The sequence below is a fragment of the Aspergillus luchuensis genome, chromosome 2 (genome assembly GCF_016861625.1).
Source record: "Aspergillus luchuensis IFO 4308 DNA, chromosome 2, nearly complete sequence".
In the NCBI taxonomy this organism is placed as follows: domain Eukaryota; kingdom Fungi; phylum Ascomycota; class Eurotiomycetes; order Eurotiales; family Aspergillaceae; genus Aspergillus; species Aspergillus luchuensis.
Window position 1 is genome coordinate 2,794,280 of NC_054850.1, and position 18,108 is coordinate 2,812,387.

At 47.6% G+C, this 18,108-nt stretch overlaps 7 protein-coding genes across 7 annotated transcripts; 5 read left to right on the forward strand and 2 right to left on the reverse strand.

Moving 5' to 3' along the window:
* Nucleotides 1–343: 343 nt before the first annotated feature.
* Nucleotides 344–2,051, reverse strand: AKAW2_20915A (FAD-binding oxidoreductase; the record flags this gene model as incomplete). Its single annotated transcript, XM_041685682.1, has 3 exons — nucleotides 344–491; nucleotides 557–1,422; nucleotides 1,566–2,051. The coding sequence occupies 3 exons, from the start codon at nucleotides 2,049–2,051 to the stop codon at nucleotides 344–346; spliced, it is 1,500 nt and encodes a 499-aa protein (XP_041539741.1).
* Nucleotides 2,052–4,088: 2,037 nt separating this feature from the next.
* On the forward strand, nucleotides 4,089–5,195 carry AKAW2_20916S (uncharacterized protein; the record flags this gene model as incomplete). Its single annotated transcript, XM_041685683.1, has 2 exons — nucleotides 4,089–4,591; nucleotides 4,658–5,195. 2 exons carry the CDS (start codon nucleotides 4,089–4,091, stop codon nucleotides 5,193–5,195), a joined length of 1,041 nt encoding a protein of 346 aa, XP_041539742.1.
* A 349-nt stretch (nucleotides 5,196–5,544) lies between these two features.
* Nucleotides 5,545–6,690, forward strand: AKAW2_20917S (uncharacterized protein; the record flags this gene model as incomplete). The annotated part of the gene is made up of 1 exon (XM_041685684.1): nucleotides 5,545–6,690. One exon carries the CDS (start codon nucleotides 5,545–5,547, stop codon nucleotides 6,688–6,690), a length of 1,146 nt encoding a protein of 381 aa, XP_041539743.1.
* A 2,486-nt stretch (nucleotides 6,691–9,176) lies between these two features.
* Nucleotides 9,177–10,579, forward strand: AKAW2_20918S (uncharacterized protein; the record flags this gene model as incomplete). The annotated part of the gene is made up of 5 exons (XM_041685685.1): nucleotides 9,177–9,314; nucleotides 9,393–9,440; nucleotides 9,490–9,525; nucleotides 9,580–9,990; nucleotides 10,043–10,579. 5 exons carry the CDS (start codon nucleotides 9,177–9,179, stop codon nucleotides 10,577–10,579), a joined length of 1,170 nt encoding a protein of 389 aa, XP_041539744.1.
* A 352-nt stretch (nucleotides 10,580–10,931) lies between these two features.
* On the reverse strand, nucleotides 10,932–13,487 carry AKAW2_20919A (uncharacterized protein; the record flags this gene model as incomplete). Its single annotated transcript, XM_041685686.1, has 9 exons — nucleotides 10,932–11,107; nucleotides 11,169–11,369; nucleotides 11,426–11,895; nucleotides 11,945–12,064; nucleotides 12,222–12,414; nucleotides 12,466–12,939; nucleotides 12,990–13,168; nucleotides 13,222–13,325; nucleotides 13,389–13,487. 9 exons carry the CDS (start codon nucleotides 13,485–13,487, stop codon nucleotides 10,932–10,934), a joined length of 2,016 nt encoding a protein of 671 aa, XP_041539745.1.
* A 388-nt stretch (nucleotides 13,488–13,875) lies between these two features.
* Nucleotides 13,876–15,648, forward strand: AKAW2_20920S (uncharacterized protein; the record flags this gene model as incomplete). Its single annotated transcript, XM_041685687.1, has 4 exons — nucleotides 13,876–14,253; nucleotides 14,314–14,861; nucleotides 14,934–15,222; nucleotides 15,292–15,648. 4 exons carry the CDS (start codon nucleotides 13,876–13,878, stop codon nucleotides 15,646–15,648), a joined length of 1,572 nt encoding a protein of 523 aa, XP_041539746.1.
* Nucleotides 15,649–16,200: 552 nt separating this feature from the next.
* Nucleotides 16,201–17,903, forward strand: AKAW2_20921S (uncharacterized protein; the record flags this gene model as incomplete). The annotated part of the gene is made up of 4 exons (XM_041685688.1): nucleotides 16,201–16,446; nucleotides 16,509–17,003; nucleotides 17,052–17,731; nucleotides 17,780–17,903. 4 exons carry the CDS (start codon nucleotides 16,201–16,203, stop codon nucleotides 17,901–17,903), a joined length of 1,545 nt encoding a protein of 514 aa, XP_041539747.1.
* Between the last annotated feature and the right edge of the window lie 205 nt (nucleotides 17,904–18,108).

Genomic DNA, 18,108 nt, shown 5'->3' on the forward strand with positions numbered 1-18,108 from the left:
TTATACTCTACTAGCGTTATGGGTTAGATTTTATTGTATTGTATCATTTGTTACTACTGGTATGTTCAAGATAGTCTCTTAAAAGATATCTGATCAGATGTAGAGCCTGCTTATCGCCGTACACTGGGGGTGTATCAACAGATCTACCAGTCGCTGAAAAATAAGGTCAGCTTTGTATGCTGAATTCCACTGTTAGTCTTAGAGAAAGCATTATCATATTCCATTATCCAGCTGATGGTATACTATAGGGTACGTGCGTCCTCAACAGTCAACTACGCACGATAGATTGTCATCCAATAAACTGTACATTCATTTCACTCCTCCGTCCCAGGGACCGTCAAGTTCAGAACGACCATCCGCCCTGACGGAACATGAATCCAGTTGGATCATACGCCTTAGCGATGCTCGCCAATCTCGCCTTGTTCGTAGGTCCATAACTGCCATACACATCCTGGTAGTCGGCGGCATCGTTCATAAATAGGGGATTGGAGCTACAATGATCAGTGCACTGTTCTGAACACCACTAATAGATGACGGTAAGAGAAGGGAGACTTACGAGATCCAATCAACATCACCCGACTGATAGTGCGTCGGCTTTGTTCCCAGCAGCGTGTTATTAAACGCCTCCTTCAATGTATCCCCAACCTCGCGCAAGTACTCAGGACAAGCATCATTGCAGACTGGATTAACCCAGATCAAGTCATTCTCGACCCAGATACGATCACCGTTGGCAGGGTCCAAACCGAGAGCATTACCACCAGCGTTCTGAGAAGCACGAGCAATACGCACCGACAGCGGCTGCGGGGTAAAGGTCCCGAGTTGAAAGTCCAAGTTCCGGGAGGAATCATTCTTGATCATAGATTGGTACGTAGTCCAATGGGTCTCAAACAGCTGGGTCATCTGCTGGGACGGCATGTTGGGGAAGGCATTAACGTGGATGGCGGCGTTGATGCCGTAGATTTTGGCTCCGCCTACCGCGTTCGTTAGATCGGTGTAGGATGTAGTCTTGGTAGAGTCAATGAAAGGTTCAATATCTTCAAATCCGGCAAAGGCGTTGGCGCTGGGTTTGGCTCCGTCGTAGAAGAAGAAAATACCGGGGTTGGAGACCAGGGCTCCGGGCAGGCCAAAGTCGAAGGTCGGGATGATGGCGGCTTTGGCGTCTGGGTACTCGCTGGTGAAGTTGGAGAGCGCTTCAAATATTTGCTCGCGTTTGTCAGCAGTATAGGAGCGAATGCCGCCCCAGACTTGTCCGTTGTCGCCGAGTGGATGGGCCTTGAGTGTGAACTTTGTGACGATGCCAAAGCGGTTGCCGCCTCCGCGCAAGGCCCACCAGAGATCTGGGTTGGAGGTGCTGTTTGCGTTGACAATGGTGCCATTGCCTAGGACCACTTCGAAGTTGACGACATTGTCGCATGCTAGACCCTGAGTTGGGTTAGTGCTGGGACGTTGGCATTGGGGTCAGAGGGGGGATGGGGGTAAGGTAGTACATATTGAGCTGAGTAGTATGACAATCCTCCTCCAGTTGTGAGCCCTGCCACGCCGATATTGGCCAATCGGCCACCTACCACGACTTGGTTTGTCTTCTGCGTGACGGCGTAGACATCACCCCATCGTGCTCCCGGACCGATGTCGAAGCTCTGACCGTCCGAGTTGCGGGTGGTTGAGGACATATTCTCGTTGAACGAGATAAGAACGCCTCCATTAGTACTGGAAAATCCCACATTGAAGTTGTGTCCACCTGCTTTAAGTGCAAAGGGTGCTGTGGGGTATTTGTTCAGCTGCTGAACTGCAACGGAGACCTGTTGCGCGGTGGCAGGGAAGAAGGCGCAGGCTGGACGGTTGTCAGCGTTCACACCGTTCCAGTACTCCTTGACTGCATTGCTGTAGTAGGACTGGTTCCAGAATGTCTCAGTTGCGTAGGTGCCTGTGGGGTCCCAGACGGTGTATTGGGGGTAAACCGTGTGTAGGTGTTGGCAAACGGACACAGCGTCGGTGTTCGGGGCTGCCAGAACAGGGACCACTGCGGCCAGAAGAAGAGCAGCTGCTATCATCTTGAACTTGGATAGCTTTGGCTTGGGCCATGTCTGGTACAACGAGGTCTTTTGGCCATCTTAAATGCGAGGCTCAGGGGGTCCATGCTGAACGGACTGTGTATCATCTGTTGCAATGAATCCTCAAAAAAGGGCAACATGTCGTGTCGTATTTGCGTATTTGCAATGTTAGTTCTGGATCGGCACGAACGTTGGGACTAAAATAGGCTGTTTGATGATCCATCGGGCGGAGGATACTCTTCAGGGACTGTCAACTCATCAGAACGGAGGGGGATCTGCACAAAACCTCGAAGCGAAGTCTCAACTTTGAGAGTGACCGAGGATGCACGTGTCTTCCCCGCTGCACTGTGTTTCTAATGATTCAGTACGGAGTACCTTCTCTTCGGTAGTCTGAGGAGGTTTGAGAAGTCTGTAAGGGGTAAATGGAAAGTAATTATAGAACATATCGTGGTTTACGCTATTTTCCAGGCTGTCAGCTGGAATTCGTCTCTCCCGCTGAGCGTCAGATTAGCACTGATTTATTGGGCCGAGGATATCATATCCTTTATGACAGGTTATTGAACATCTGAAAGTTTCTCATAACCCGGCCTGCATTGGGTGGTTGATTTTTTTGATGCTCAACCCTGCATAGCACTGTGACAAACGGCTCATGTTACAGCCAATCCAAAGGGTCCAATGAAATGTGACAGAGCAGAGTGTCAAACCTCACATAAATTTCCACCACGAGGAAGGAAGAAGAGGTGTAATAATCTATGTCAAGTTCTGGATGCAAGGGGTGTCCCGCTCAAAACTTATTGAAGCTCCGGGGCACGGCTCGGGAATATGTAGGGTTTGATGCATCCGCAGTGCTGCAGTGACAGGACAGCAGAAACGTGGTGATTACTTCACCTCCCCGCAGAATGAACAACACAACAACTTGTCTCTTTCAACTTCAGCTTGTTTTCTCGTGACCAGAATCCCGTCATTAGTCGTGGCGCTGATTGAATTGCCCACACGTGTTTTACTCCGAACAGAAAGCCAAAATGGACCGAGTTCGTTCGCTGCCTCTCAGAATCATGGAATCCGGTGTTGAACACCTCGTCTGCGCATAAGATTATTATACGCTTGGAACCATAGTCTTTACCACAACCTACTTCACAAGTACTATTACCCCTAACTACATCTGCTGTCGTGATTTGTGGCATCAGAAAGATGGCGACTCCCGCTGCAAAGAAAGCCACACCATCCAAGACCGCATTTGACTTGCGCTCTGTCTCCGGGACTGTGTCTTACTCCTCTTCTCTCCATTTTCCCAGGGCGTCATAATCCACGCTCAAGATCCGAAAAACTGTCCTGATGTATGAATTTATCGAATCAATTGTGTTGCCAATGTTGGCAATCCTATTTGTGGTGATCGGCTCCCACAATTGTAATTCCTCCTTTATCAATCAGCCTGAAGTTCCCAGGGAAATATTATCTTCCTTGTCTTCATCCCGGTCCCGATAGATGTCTATCTTACGTCCGCGATAGTATTACTTCTCAGCACACGCTCGACCAGATCTGGTACAGGAACTATCCCCGAATGACGGATCTTCTGGATAACATTGACATGGAAACTATGACCTTTACTTGGATAGCTGATCTATTTGCTACTCGACATCATTGATAAATTCAGCTCTATCATTGTGGATGCTTTTCGGAGGAGAGAGATTCGGCGTCTCGTTAAAAATTCATTGCCGGGTGATGCACTAAAACCCAGGTATTTCACACATCGCACGGTTGCCAAACCAGATATGGTACCTGGATACCATAATCTGCCACGGGCAAATTTCCACATTGGCAAGGTTTGAGTTAATGATCGATAACAGGACGGTTCTTCTCAGGCCTCCACTCTGGATCACTAGTCTCAAAACATACAAGCGCTTATCTCTTAGTCACCTAATCTTCGATTTGACTACAGGCGAACTGAAACCTGAATTCCTCAACTTCACGAAGTCCAATTGTCATCTACAAGCTACACACAAGTCAAATTTCACAGTCACTATCGCGAACTTTGAGATGTCACAGAATACACCAGCCACAGTACAGGAGCTGCGCCTGGGCACCCGCAATTCCAAACTGGCATTAGTACAAGCAGAACATGTCTCCAAGGAATTGACCCGTGCCCACCCCGGTGTCCAGTTTCCCTGGCAAACCGTGGTGGTTCGTGGCGATGTTGACAAGAGCAGTCCTTTTTTGAAGTTTGCAGGACCATCTGATGCAGCAAAGAACATTTGGACCGAAGAGATGGAAACCAAGCTGTGCGCAGGAGAGCTGGACCTCCTCGTGCATTGCCTGAAAGATATGCCGACGCGCCTACCAGAGAACTGCACACTGGGGGCTATTGTTTATCGGGAGGATCCCACCGATGCGTTGGTGATGAAGGAGGGGCTGCGGTCGCAGTATACGGATCTGAGTCAATTGCCCCCCGGCTCCGTGGTGGGCACTAGTTCCACTAGACGGAAAGCCCTACTTCGATACAGATACCCACACTTGAAAGTAGAGGAATGCCGTGGCAATCTGTAAGAACACTGTCCCTTACTGTCCCTGATACTTGACTTTTTTTTTTTTCTGACTTGGCCTGGCAGCGGAACGCGACTGCGTAAGCTAGATGACCCAGAAGGTCCATTTTCGGCCATCATCCTGGCCACGGCTGGTATGGTCCGCATCAATCTAGAAGACCGCATCACCAAGCGCTTACCTCCCTCGGAATTCCCGTATGCTGTCGGTCAGGGCGCCCTGGGCATTGAAATCCGCAAGCAGGATACTCAGACAGAGACCATGGTTCGCAAAATCGAAGACCTGCTTACCAGACGGATCTGTTTGGCAGAGCGCTCACTGCTGCGCACTCTTCAGGGTGGCTGTTCGTCTCCAGTTGCAGTACAATGCACTGTCGAGCAGGCACCGACAGCTTCCTCGGCAGCTCGATTGCGACTAGATGGTACTATTATTCATCCCCATGGGACAACATTGCTATCCGAACAGACGACAGCGGAAGTGGGAACGGATGAGGATGCTGAGGCGCTGGGTGCTGCAGTGGCTCAGCTTTTGTTAAAAAATGGCGGGCAAGCTTTGTTGGAAGAAATTCGGTTGCTACAAGAGACGATATCGACCGACGCAAAATAGTGGAGGACTTGAATATGTACCACTAACTAATAGAATCAATCCCCACTCCATGTACATTGCTACGGCTGCTCATTTTCACGCTATCTATTACCCAATCATAGGCATGTCGCGATAAAGCTCAAATACATAGTCGATAAGTACCGGAAGTATGGCACACCAGCGAATGCATTTTCCGACTACCTTGAACACGCAACATAGGGTATTTTGCTTAGTTCCTGACAATTTTATGACTGCGTTCCCTCAGCCTCGCAATATAACGCTTCACCCATACGTCTGACATATTTATCGAGGTTTTTAGCGTCCCCAGATAGTCACCTCGCTCTAACACTCCATTTTGCCTCAGGACAAGATGGTACCCAGATCGAGAGGGAACACAGCCGAAACTCTTACGAGCCTTCCAATCAAGTTACTTGCGACGATTGTATCTTATCTACCCAACCGTGATATAAAGTCTTTACGCCTGTCGTCCCAGCTTCTGCACGAAATTGCGCACTTACGTATTGAACGTGTCTTCTTATCCGCTGACCAACGTAATCTTGATGTCTTCCGTGCGGTTGCCGACCACGAAGTCTTTCGCCAGCACATCCAAGAAATTATCTGGGATGACACGCGGCTGTTACTCCCACCCCGATTTTCGGTGCTAGACTACGGACGAAATCCACGAGAGCAAGGCTCCTGTGCAGGAGCTGAGCTCTGGTACATCAATGCTTGCCGAGAGAATATTGCGGATTTGCGGAGGTACCAGACCGACTCTACGGGGTTGGCGGGTAGCATAGAGCGGGCCGAGCAAGATGTTGCTTCCACGGTATGGCTGAAAGAATCCTTAGCTCTCTATGAGAAATTGAGTAGGGAACAGAAAGAGAACATTCGAATTAACGCCGACGTGGAAGCCTTCGAGTATGGGCTGAAGCAATTTCCGGCCCTAAAACGAGTCACAGTTACACCTGTTACCCATGCACGAATCTTCCACCCTCTTTATCAGACACCCATGATTCGCACGTTCCCGCCCGGTTTTAATTATCCTATCCCGTGCGGATGGCCGACACACAAGGAGAATCATCCAGACATTTCTGTGTGGTCTGATTTGCATGAGCTCTGGAAGGACAGATGGCGTGGAGTTCGGGCTGCACTACATGTGCTGGCAAGGGATAGGGAGCATCACAACGTCTCTGAGCTCCTTTTTGATGTGAACCAACTGAACACAGGGATCAATGGCACGATCTTGGAACAACCCTGTGAGGAGCTTCTGAACCTTTTAAGCATTCTTAAGCAGCCAGGCTTCAAGCGACTTGATCTTGCTATTATATGCCCCAACCAACATGAACGTGGATGGCCTATTTTCTGCAACGGAAATCTGCGAGACGTATTGAGAGTTGCGGTAGATTTAGAGCACTTCAGCTTCAAAGCCAATGTGTCTGTGCTGCAGGAAAACTCGTCTAGTGATATTTACTTTTCGAATATTCGACTTGATACCGTCTTTCCTGTCGGCCAATGACAGAAACTACACCACTTTGGACTCTCGGGCTTGTCAGTGCGAACCATTGACATGGTCAGACTTCTGGATCGACTGCCACTCACCATCCGCTCAGTCGAACTGAGCTTTCTGAGTTTTTCGGAGCCCTATATTGACAACTGGTCAATTCTGATCGAAGGAATCCGGAACCGTACACGGTGGAGATATCGGAGTATTAGTAAAAGGCCTAAGCTTGTTGTGGGTGTGGAGGTAGTGTGGAATAGGCAGCCTGGCCTAGGGATCTGGATTGAAAAGGAAGTACACGAGTTTCTGTATGGAAATGGGCAAAATCCATTTGACGAATATGGTATTGTCAGGCCGGGCGTGGGATTTGAGCGGGACTCGTTTAACCCTGATTATGAGCGGCCTCATGTTTATCCCGAATGGTCGGTTTGGCTGGATGTTATGGAGAATTATGGACAGTGACATTTTCGCAACGCCCCTAGAATTGACTAGAGTTGCACAGGTTTCATCGGATTAGCGACATGATTGAATGATTACCAATATCGCCTATAAGCCGGTAGACTGATGATGCATTGCAGGAGAGGTTCTGGTAACTCCTCCTCTTAGTACTATCCCTCATTTTCTGTGGTGTTCCAACACTATAATCTCGTAATATCAACCTTTTGCAATATTCTGCAATTTAGGCTTAATTTCCAAGCCTAGTTAGCAGATTTTTTTTTTAATATATATATAAAAAAAAAAGAAAGTTCGATGCTTTTTGCTGCCACGTCAATCCCTGCCATTAGCCACACTCAGCTAAAAATACAGCCTTTCGCACCTCAGTTTTACCAGCCTCCCACCCCCTTTTAATCACAATAATTTATCTACTACACTGCAGACGTTAATTTGCAAGATAACGCACGTTGGACTCCAATTTGTTGAGCTGCACAATATGGTCATGACTCTGTCGACAGACTACTAATTATCCAATGGAAATGCGAGACTCTGAAGGTTGGACACTTTTCCTCAGGACCCTAGGAAAGGGTGATGTGGCTAGAGCCAGTTATCACGAGCGGCAGATAGTCGCACGGCCCTTTCGCAAATAGATGCATACGATCATTACGAGTTAGTCATGGTTCTCAGAGTTAACTATGGAACCGATCGGAACATATGCGATATTGATAGTGAGATGATGTCGCATTGGCTCATCGACAGGGTCATTCAAATATTACACGGCTTCTACGTGCAGGCTCTGCTGATTGAAGAAGTCTATAGCAGTTTCAAAATTGCGGTTTACACAAAAGGGTCTGGCCGTGTGAATTGGAATGTTTGCTTGATGAGGTGCTCTGCTGTTCTATTATGTTCCGTGAGGCTATTTTGAGATATACTTCAACATTTCCTTTGTTGAGATAGACAGCGCCCAGGGTTGAGTTATCATTCTGTATATCATTAAGTCCATGGTATAATGTGTTTCTGAGTGAGCGAGCACGCCAGGAATCATATAGAGCGGCCTGATTGTTTGGGTGGGAAACTGGGTTTGAAAGATGAATGATACCCTAAAGCAGGAAATTCAAGAAACGGGGCCCAGATAAGCCTCCAAGAGTTCCTGAATTCAGCCGGCGGTGAACAGACATGGGGATTGTAGTACATCAAGTAAACATGAGAACCACCCCCCATTCAAATCCCCTTTTACGGTCTTTTCTTGAATGCTATCCTCTCCATAGGGTATCAAAAGCCAGATATTTGTTATCTGCGAGCGCGCGCGCAGAAATTTCCACCCGAGGACCAGTTCAGGCTTCAGGAGTTTTCAGCTTCATTTACAAGGCTGCAACAACAATCCTGTGCCTGCAAGGCTGAGTGCTCCTGGTGGTGTTATCTCATCCTCTGAAACCGTCTAATGCACGAAATGAGGTCTAATCGCAGCGCTTATGCAAGTCGCCAGAACTGTCATTTGGCTTGCGCAGGGGTTGAAAGCCAACGGCACGAGGCTAACGACGCTGCTAATGCACCTTCGCTGCGCCGTATTGCTTCCTTAGCGTCCTTTTACGTTGCGTTATCTCAGAGAAAATGTCTGTTGAAAAGAGTCGGTGAGAGGCAGATACTATGCCCTTGTCTGGAATAATCTCATGATAGGGTTATAATATTCAAATTGCTGTATTTCTAACTAGAGGTGGGAGTGAAAATTACTAGGCGTATTCACCTAAGGAGAGTGAACCGCGCGGTGAGGAAGCTTGCTACCGCGTATTCTATCTATCGAAAGGTATCTCTGATTGCGAATTTCCACCTCAACACAACAGGGATCCTGGATCCTGGTTTTTCAACTAAGCTCAACTTCAGTGCTGCCTGTCGTAGCGCTTGATTCAGCCTCGCCGAAAGCCTTATTTCACCCCCACTGCCTTGGATGTTCTGAGACATCCTCATTGTAATACCTCCCTTTCTTGCCTTCAATTCAGCTTTATAATAATTTCTTGCCTCGTTTATATATCTTCAAGCGGGTCTCTTCATCTTCTGTTACCATCACTTTCATGCCGACCTTCTCACGCAAACCTAGAAAACCCAGAGCACGCATGAAGACCGGCGGTACCTGGACTGATGAAGAGAAACAGCGCTTCTGGGATCAGCGAACAATGTACAGTCGCATGCCCTGGAGGGAGTTTCGCAAGGTGTGCATAGATTGTTCCTTCCCCTTTATTTATCATTGACTCCCTCTACCCACGGTGGCATACTTACACTCTACGCAGCAGTTCTTCCCCCATAGAAGCCAAAACGCCCTGGAGAAAGCCTATTCCGTATGTCTTATTTGACCCCACTGCCAGATTTTGTCTGACTTCATAATAGATGATGAGTATAGAGAGAAGACGCGAAGCCAACATTGTAAGTTTGGCTTAATCCACCTCTATATTGATAGCTGTCGTACTGATTTCAAAGTCAAACCCTTATACCCCTCGGGATCCTCCTCCAGCCCGCATTGTAACGCTACGAACTAGAACCAATAAGCGTGCACTGCCCGACGAAATGGCGCCTGGGAACCGCCCAGGGAAGCAGACCAGAACAGCTGCGGTCCTTTCGTCGGGAAAGGACCAAGTGGAAGAAACGGATCAAAATAATATGACAGACGAGGATACCTCTTCGGACTATGAACAAGACTCCGATGAAGAGACACTTCAGGGGCCCAGTCTACCATATGAAAGAGAAGGTCTAGATGGAATCGAGACAATCGTCATCGATGATACGAACAATGCTCCTGAAAACCGCCAAAGCGGCGAAGAAGAAGCAGGGGTAGGCAGAACCGATGCCCAGGGAGATACTGATATGCCTGACTCTCGCCCTAACGGAAGTGTAAGATACACATGCTTACTAGCTTTGCGGTGAACTTACTGACATATTGCAGACGGGCGTGTCCAGCAATAAAACCCCTCCTGCGGGATCCATACCCGGGCGAACAAGCATGACACCGAGTTCAAGAAGTGGAGAAAATCAACAAGGCCACCAGAGAAGTACAAAAGAGGCGACTGAGCCTACTCGGCCTTCTCTCCCATTGGACGTGCAATATCTCAAAAACCTCATATGGAGGTTCGAAACTACATTTTTCAAAAACTATGATCAGGAGAAAGTAATCGCCTCGCTGCAATGCCAGATTGAAGATCTCAAGAAGATCAATTCAGATAAGACCGCCAAGCTGGAGTCCGCACAAGAGGAGAGTAGGAGACATACCCAGACTATCAAGTCCCTTGAACAACGTGAGCTGAAGTATAGAAAGGAGATTTATGACTTGAAAAACAAGCTCGTACTTTCTGACCAGCGAGCTACAATCTTCGAGCGGAAGGTAGCTGTGGCTCGGAGCATGAACAAATGTGAAACGTGTTTGAGGGTCGCCAAGATTGTGAACGCGGATGCCGATGAGTCTTCTAATGGGCCAATTTCATGAACACATTCTGTTTGGATGTTTCAATATATATTCGGGTCTTTGATTTTCTTTTTCTTTTCTCACATCGCCATGGGCCTCTATCCATGCATGGTCTCACTTTTTAATTTTAAAAATCACACGAACTTTTAGCGTTTGGTATATAGGTCTGAATATATGATAATACCACGTCCCACTTTCCTTGCGATTAGCTTAGAAGGCTCCTAGCTAGTAGTAGCTCTGTAATCCAAATTCCCGCAATAATGGCTCCCTATATTGAAAGACCTCTCTGTCAAAATCTGAAACACGGTCTCTGTGAGTTTCACTATGGTACATTATCGAAGGAGTTCCATACCGAACTAGAACTATGTGTAACTCATTCACAAAGCGGAATGCTCGAAAAGATATCCAAAAACAACTGAGCTTGCTCTGACTCTTCGTGCCGACTACATTGGTTGAGGAATTCCTCTGTTGGGAGCTTGATATGTTGGAAAATAAAATCGGTGGTCAATGTGTCTAACGGATTACCTGAATTTTCCTGAGGCTCGTTGACTGCAGTTATGTCAGTGATGAATAGTCTTTATTCGGGGTTTAAAGGGTAGGGTTTGCTCACCAAGGGCGTCGAACACCACAAGTAATCTTTGAATACAGTAATCCGCCTTCTGATTCACGATGCTTCCTCTACTGATATTTCTCATGGTGCGGAGGCAGGCTTCTATTTCCTGGCGGATCTGGGTTGGCGTCGGCTCCGAATCTAAGGGGTATTGCTGGCGGACGAGGAATATTGCTAGGCAGTGGAGGATGGCTGTGAATACTAGAGATATTTTAGCACGTTGGCTAATGAAGTGGGATTTATTGGGAATGACAAACTTGTATAGTTGCATGTATACCATGATGCATACATGTCTATAAACCCCTGGAGTGTGGAAATGAGTGATATCAAACGCTGCACTTCTTGTATTGCAAGCCAGTCGTCTTGGAGGATTTGGGAGCAACTGCGCTGAATAATTTGCCGAGTACGGTTTCCAAGCGATTTTGTTGAGTCGCGCTCTAAGATTTTCATCATTAGAGGGAAGTTCATGGTCAATTCCAGCCTATGGTATTGTATGCATAGGAGTACCCGTACGGCCCAGCGAGCATCTGAGCCCGCTGAACTTTTCAGTAACACTTCACTCGGGAGCAGGGAAATACACTCAGGATGGCTGTCGGCCCATTGTTCGAGGTGGAAGTGTAGATTATCACGCTTGTTTATGGCTGTCTCTATGTCGAGAGATTGGCCCGAGTCCAAATTTTGATCGTACAGTGTTTCAATTATGTCGTCCAGGAGTGTGTTAGAGGAACTTTATGAAGTAAGCATGTGTAATTTCATATCATTTGGGGTTGACCGACGTCATTTGAAACAGATAAAGGGAGCTTATATCCCCTAGTATTGCGGGCTGTCTTATTTCGCAGGTCTTTTCAATAGAGTAAGGTATAAGAAATGGCCTCCCTTGGGTCAACCCCATGATCCTATTAAGGTCAGATCTGCTATTTGGCTGGATGTCGTAGCCATAAGTGTGAGGACAACAAAGCTTTCTATGATTTGAGATGAGAGAACAAAAAAAAAAAAAAAAAAAAAAAAAAAAAAAAAAAGAAAAAGAAAAAAGAAAAATTCACACGGACCTACCTATCGTTTTTCAAAATACCCATCCAGGTCTTCTGGTACGGCCGTTCAGGTGTGTTATCACGAACATACCGGATAGAGGCACAATGAAAGCCCAACTGCAATGCTGCTCTGACACAGTTTGTATGGGTTGTATAACTCAATGTAGACCTCTGATGGTTCTGCTCGTAAAGACACTTTAGCAGTAATGTCTGGACTGCATCACTGTCAACTAAGGTGAAACATTGGAAAAGCATAGGTGGCTCACCTAGTTCAAAAGTTGGTCTCTCCAGTGTTCGCTGGTCGAGAAGACCTGCGCAATGGCTGTAGAATACCTCTGCCTCCGGAAGCTGCAGGGACGCAGATGCATGTGCCCAAATCACATTCAGAAGAGCCAAAAAGCCTCTTTGGAATCTTGGATGGCTTTCAAGAAGAGCTTTTTCATAGGTATCTAACAGAAATTCATAGTTGACATATGGAAGAATAGCACCGATTGTTGTGGAAAAGCGACTAATAAGGTACAGTACCTCATCTCTAGACGGAAGGGAGTGTATATCTTCCAGAGAGATTGAGAACTGCTTTACTAATGATAATTTCCTCCTAGTTGACTTCGTTTTTTCTTCTGACATGCTGCAGCTTTGAAGAGCGGTAGATGCATGACTGTTTAGCGTGAGGTGTAGGAGAGCGCTTTCTGCGAATGCGTTTGAGATATGCCTAAACATGGCGTAGTTCGAACTAGACCCTATCTCAGACAATTAGATTGGCTAGCTGTCACGCTCGAAGGCTACATACCAAAGTAGACATGGCCAAGAGACGTCTCAGAGAATGCATGTGTGGCAAGCTCATCAATACTTGTATCTTCGCTCACTGTTTTCCCAACTAATGAACCTGGTGAATGTGTTTGCGACCCGGTTTTATGACCGACTTTATCCCCCAGTATCTCAATCCGGTGGGCTAAGCCCTGCTGGCCTCTGTATAACGAAAATCAGCATTCATCTACCTCCGGCATCTCACGCAGCTTGACCTCTTAGCCTTCGGACGTCGGATCCCAGACTCTGTAGGCTGCTGATACCTGCACTCTCTCTTCCTATGCTGACATCGAGCACACGCCGGCCTTGTTCCCTCACACTACCAAAGTCAGTCTTCTGTATCCAGAATTGGCTGTCTCCCGGTGGGAGCACGACTGGATACCTTTAGCTTCCTGTATCGGCATTCCGAACAGGCAACCTCGGTTCGTCGTCTGCGATGTGGGCGATCTGACATGGTAGCAGTTTCCCCGGGCGATGTCATTCAAATTAGTGAGGGATCGAAGCAAGCATTCTCCTCTCATCGATAGTAGATTAGTGTCCTGTATAATGCGGGGAAATTCCCCACCCGATCTCGTTCACCTCCTCTGGACCAATCGGCTTCGCGCTTCCCGAACTTTGCCGAAGGTATCTCCATCGGGCTGTAAGACATGAAAATTGTCATTATGATTCGAATTATGGCTCAATTTTGCAATTGAGAATTCCAGTCGGATGGCTGGCCTCGGTTATAGATAGATTGCTTCCATGTTGAGTAGACAAATAATATATAAAGCCGGCAGAATGAAACCATGGTGTATATCATCAACCATCGCGACTACTTCTCTACACTTGATCTGAAATACAAAATACCAAGCAAACCACACAGTCTGAAAATGACCATCCTCATACAAATCCTTGCAGCTACTCCCATGACAAGCGCTGGTATCTTCCTAGCGCTCACTCTCACTATTTACTCCATCTACCAACGATACCTACACCCCCTTGCCAAATACCCCGGTCCATTCCTAGCATGCCTGACCGACCTCTGGCAGGTTTACCAATTTCTGACCCTCAAGCAACCATACAACCTAACAGAGCTCCATGCCAAGTATGGACCAATTGTCCGGTATGGGCCAGACAAACTCAGCATAACCAACGAAGGGGCTATCCAAGCAATCTACCAGAAAGGCGGAAGAGGAATGCCAAAAACAGAGTTCTATGATGCATACGGCGCAGCTCATCCGAATGTATTCGGTATGCGGGATGAAGAAGTGAGTCCGGCTCATATTCCACTATAACAATTGTCAAAATACCTTTCTGATGGTGATTAGCAACACTCCATCCGCAGACGCCACATGTCTTACGGGTTCTCGATGAGCTATGTGAAAGAGATGGAACAATACATGGACTTGAATATACGAATTCTAAGAGATAAGATCGGAGAGCATAGTGCTCAGAATCGGATATTCGACCTGAAAAAGGCCCTGCATTATTACGTGATTGACGTCCTTGGTGAGCTGGCCTTCAGTCAATCATTCGGGGTCCAGGAGACGGATGATGAGACACGAGTCCCGCCAGTCATCGAACATAGTCTGCTTGCGGCTGTTACTGGTGCCTGGCCTGCTATGACAGCAACACTGAAGAAATATCTTCCATTTGTTCCATACAAGCCCCTTCAACAGCTCTTTGCTGGCCGCAAAGCTTGTGCGGATCTCGCGTCGGAGTGTGTTCGACGTAGGTTGGGGGATTTTGGTGGAGATACGATGTCCAGAAGCGACGATAGGAAGGACGTCCTAACAAATCTGATTTTGGCTAAGCATCCTGATACTGGTGAGCATCTTACACAGACGGATCTTGAGACTGAGGCTTTTGGGTTTATGTACGTCTCTCTTTCGTTCTGCTTCCTAGTTCTTATGATGTGTCGGCCCCCAGATGCTAAATGAACCTACAGTATTGCGGGAACACATACTACGAGTGCCACGACAACTTTGTTGTTTTACCACCTGCTTCATAACCCCCAGTATATGGAGGAGTGCGTAAAGGAGATCGAGGCCAATCTGCCTCCCCTTACACACGGAGAGACAGCCTATTCTGTATCCGCCGCAGAGGCCGCCCTACCGTTCTTGCGCAACTGCATAAGGGAGAATTTCCGGATTACGCCGGTCTTCACGATGCCTCTAGCTCGGAGAGTGATGAATCCAACGGGTGTTGTAATAGAAGGACAGCATATACCACAAGGGGTAAGCCACTTTATAAAGACTATGACTACGAAGCAGTCTACAATGCTAATGAGTATGAAATAATCGCAGACATCAATCGCCGTCTGCAACCATGCATTTCATCACAATCCTGACGTCTGGGGTGACGATCACAACATCTTCAATCCATACCGATGGGAGAACCCCGAGATTGCCGCCAAGGCACGGCTGCTAATGCATTTCGGCCTTGGTGGACGTCAATGTGTTGGGAAGACCATTGCAATGACGAATATTTATAAGCTGATGAGCACATTGTTGAGGGAGTTTACTTTTGAACTTGCTGACAAGCAGGCTCAGGAAAAGCGCTTATCTAGCGGGAACATTCCGGAATTGATTAGTGTTGGAATTAGCGATCTAAAGGAGCCCTTAATGGTCAGAGCGCATGTGCGGGTGCATGAGAAAGTTTAGCGAGAGCATGATTGTGAAATCCCCGGGCCCATAATTCCTCACAACCAATAAACAATGTCCCGCAGAGGCTGTAGATGGACTTACTTGCCGGGACACGCGTCGAGCACAATTGCAATTCACTGTGGCGTTCTGCTAGACTCCAACTGTGTACTTTCGTAATTATTCTCTAAGAGTACTATGTGTTAAGTCTTCATCGGGTGAGGATGGCAACCGTACGTCGGAATTTCCGAGGAATACGAGCGCGGATGGCCTAGCGCATTGGCGCAATAAGAACAGCGGTCTGATACCTGCTTAGAAAGCTATTACCACGCATCCCTACCCAGCATCATGGCAAATCAGACGTGAGCTTGCCGTAGGGTCCGGGGGGTCGGCAGTTCGCTGCGGGGAAATTAGCTTGGCGGGTGTGAAGATCCGGGGTACAGGTCGGCTAAATATTTAGACCCTTTGCTATATTAAGTGAGTTGGTTTGGGGCTCAGACAGGGGGTCATAATGTCCTTAACTCGTTAACTCGGGTGTAGTCCTCAATTGATCCATTTAAACGGCATAGCAAGATGGAAAAGCCCGGCGTTCAGCATGTTGAGAATGATGATGGTGATGAGAACCTCGCCGTCAAAAGAAGGGATGACCATGATTTAGAGGCGTTCAATGGGTCTCATGGTAAAGATATTGAAGAAAAGGACTCAGATACTCTGACGGAAGATCATCGTCAATATCTGATTCAGAAATATGGAACAGTAGAACTGGATCCTATCCCGGACATGACTGACGCTGATCCCTATAATTGGCCGACATGGAAGGTAAGTTCTACCTTATGCTAAGACAAATTCCGGATATTGTTATTGACAGGCCTTCGGTGTAGAAAGTCATCAACTTAGCTCTAGTTGCGTTCCACGCTATGATGGCAACTTTTTCGGCGTCTTCAATCCAATCCGCCTTCGTTGAGATAGCAGAGGACCTTGGTGTCAGCGTACAAAGAGCAAGCTACTTAACTTCCCTAGTCATTGCCATTCTCGGGGGTGCGCCTCTTTTCTGGATGCCATTGTCCAACCGCTATGGTCGACGTCCTATATTCCTGCTTTCGCTGCTATGCAGTCTGGTTGCTAATGTGGGCTGCGCCAAAAGTCCGTCATATGCGACTATGGGATTTTGCCGGGCCCTTGTTGCCTTTTTTATAAGCCCTGCCGCTGCTATTGGTAGTGCTGTCGTCGCCGAGACTTTTTTCAAGAAAGACCGCGCAAGATGTATGGGCGTGTGGGCCGTCATGGTAACTTTGGGTGTGCCGCTTGCACCTCTGCTTTTTGGGTTCGTTACTAGTCGTGTGGGATACCGGTGGATCTACTGGATATTGGCTATCGTGAGTATGAGCGTCATCAAGATAGAAGAGGGATGCTAACCATACCAGACCAACGGCGTTCAGTTCATCACATACCTGATCTTCGGCCAAGAAACTCTCTACATCCGTGGTAGCCCTGCTAGTCACGTCAGTAACCCAACCCTTCGCCAACGATTCCTTGATGTGAAGCGTATTGATCCAACGCCCTTGGAAATATGGGACTTTTTACGCCCCATCAGCATGGCAACACGGCCCTGTGTTATGATTCCGGCCGCCGCTTATGCGATGGTATTCCTCCTCGGTGGTATTCTCCCATCAATTGAGATGCCGCAACTCTTCCCCGAGATGTTTGGACTTGACTCGGAGCAGGTGGGTCTGCAGTTTATCGCGATGATCATCGGCTCTCTGCTCGGCGATCAGGTTGGGGGCTTCTTATCCGACCGTTGGATGCTGTACGGGCGGAAGAAAACGCAGCGGACCATTGCACCGGAATTCAGACTCTGGATAAGCTATCCGGGTATTGCCCTGACGATAGTTGGCATCGTTATCTTCCTTGTCCAGCTAGATCATGCTTCGTCGCAGTGGAATATCACTCCGTTGGTTGGGGTCACCATTGGGTCTATTGGAAACCAAATCGTCACTACCGTCAGCTTCACGTATGCCGTGGATTGTTATCGATCAGAAGCAGCAAGCGTTGGTGTTTTTATCACGTTGGTGCGACAGACGTGGGGATTCATAGGACCCTTCTGGTAAGTCGTCTGTGTTTGGGAGGTGTGGGTATACTGACAGTAGTCCAGGTTTCCGCAAATGTTGGAGAATGTTGGGTATCTAGGGAGTACGGGGATTGCAATTGCCTTGATCGTAGCTGTTAGTGCCATTCCAATGGCTCTGTTGCATTGGAAGGGGAAGGCTTGGAGGTAGAAAAACATGATAGCGAATGGCTTATCTCATCGTAATCCTGACGCATCACTTGAGCAATTGCTGGATATATGTAGTTTTCAGTCAATTGATTTGATGTGAGATAGTACTTGCTACTATAAGCCTGGGGGGAAAAGGCGAGGGCCTTATGGTTTGCAAGCACCGGGAATCCTTGATATCCAAATGTATGACCATTGCCAGTGGGCCC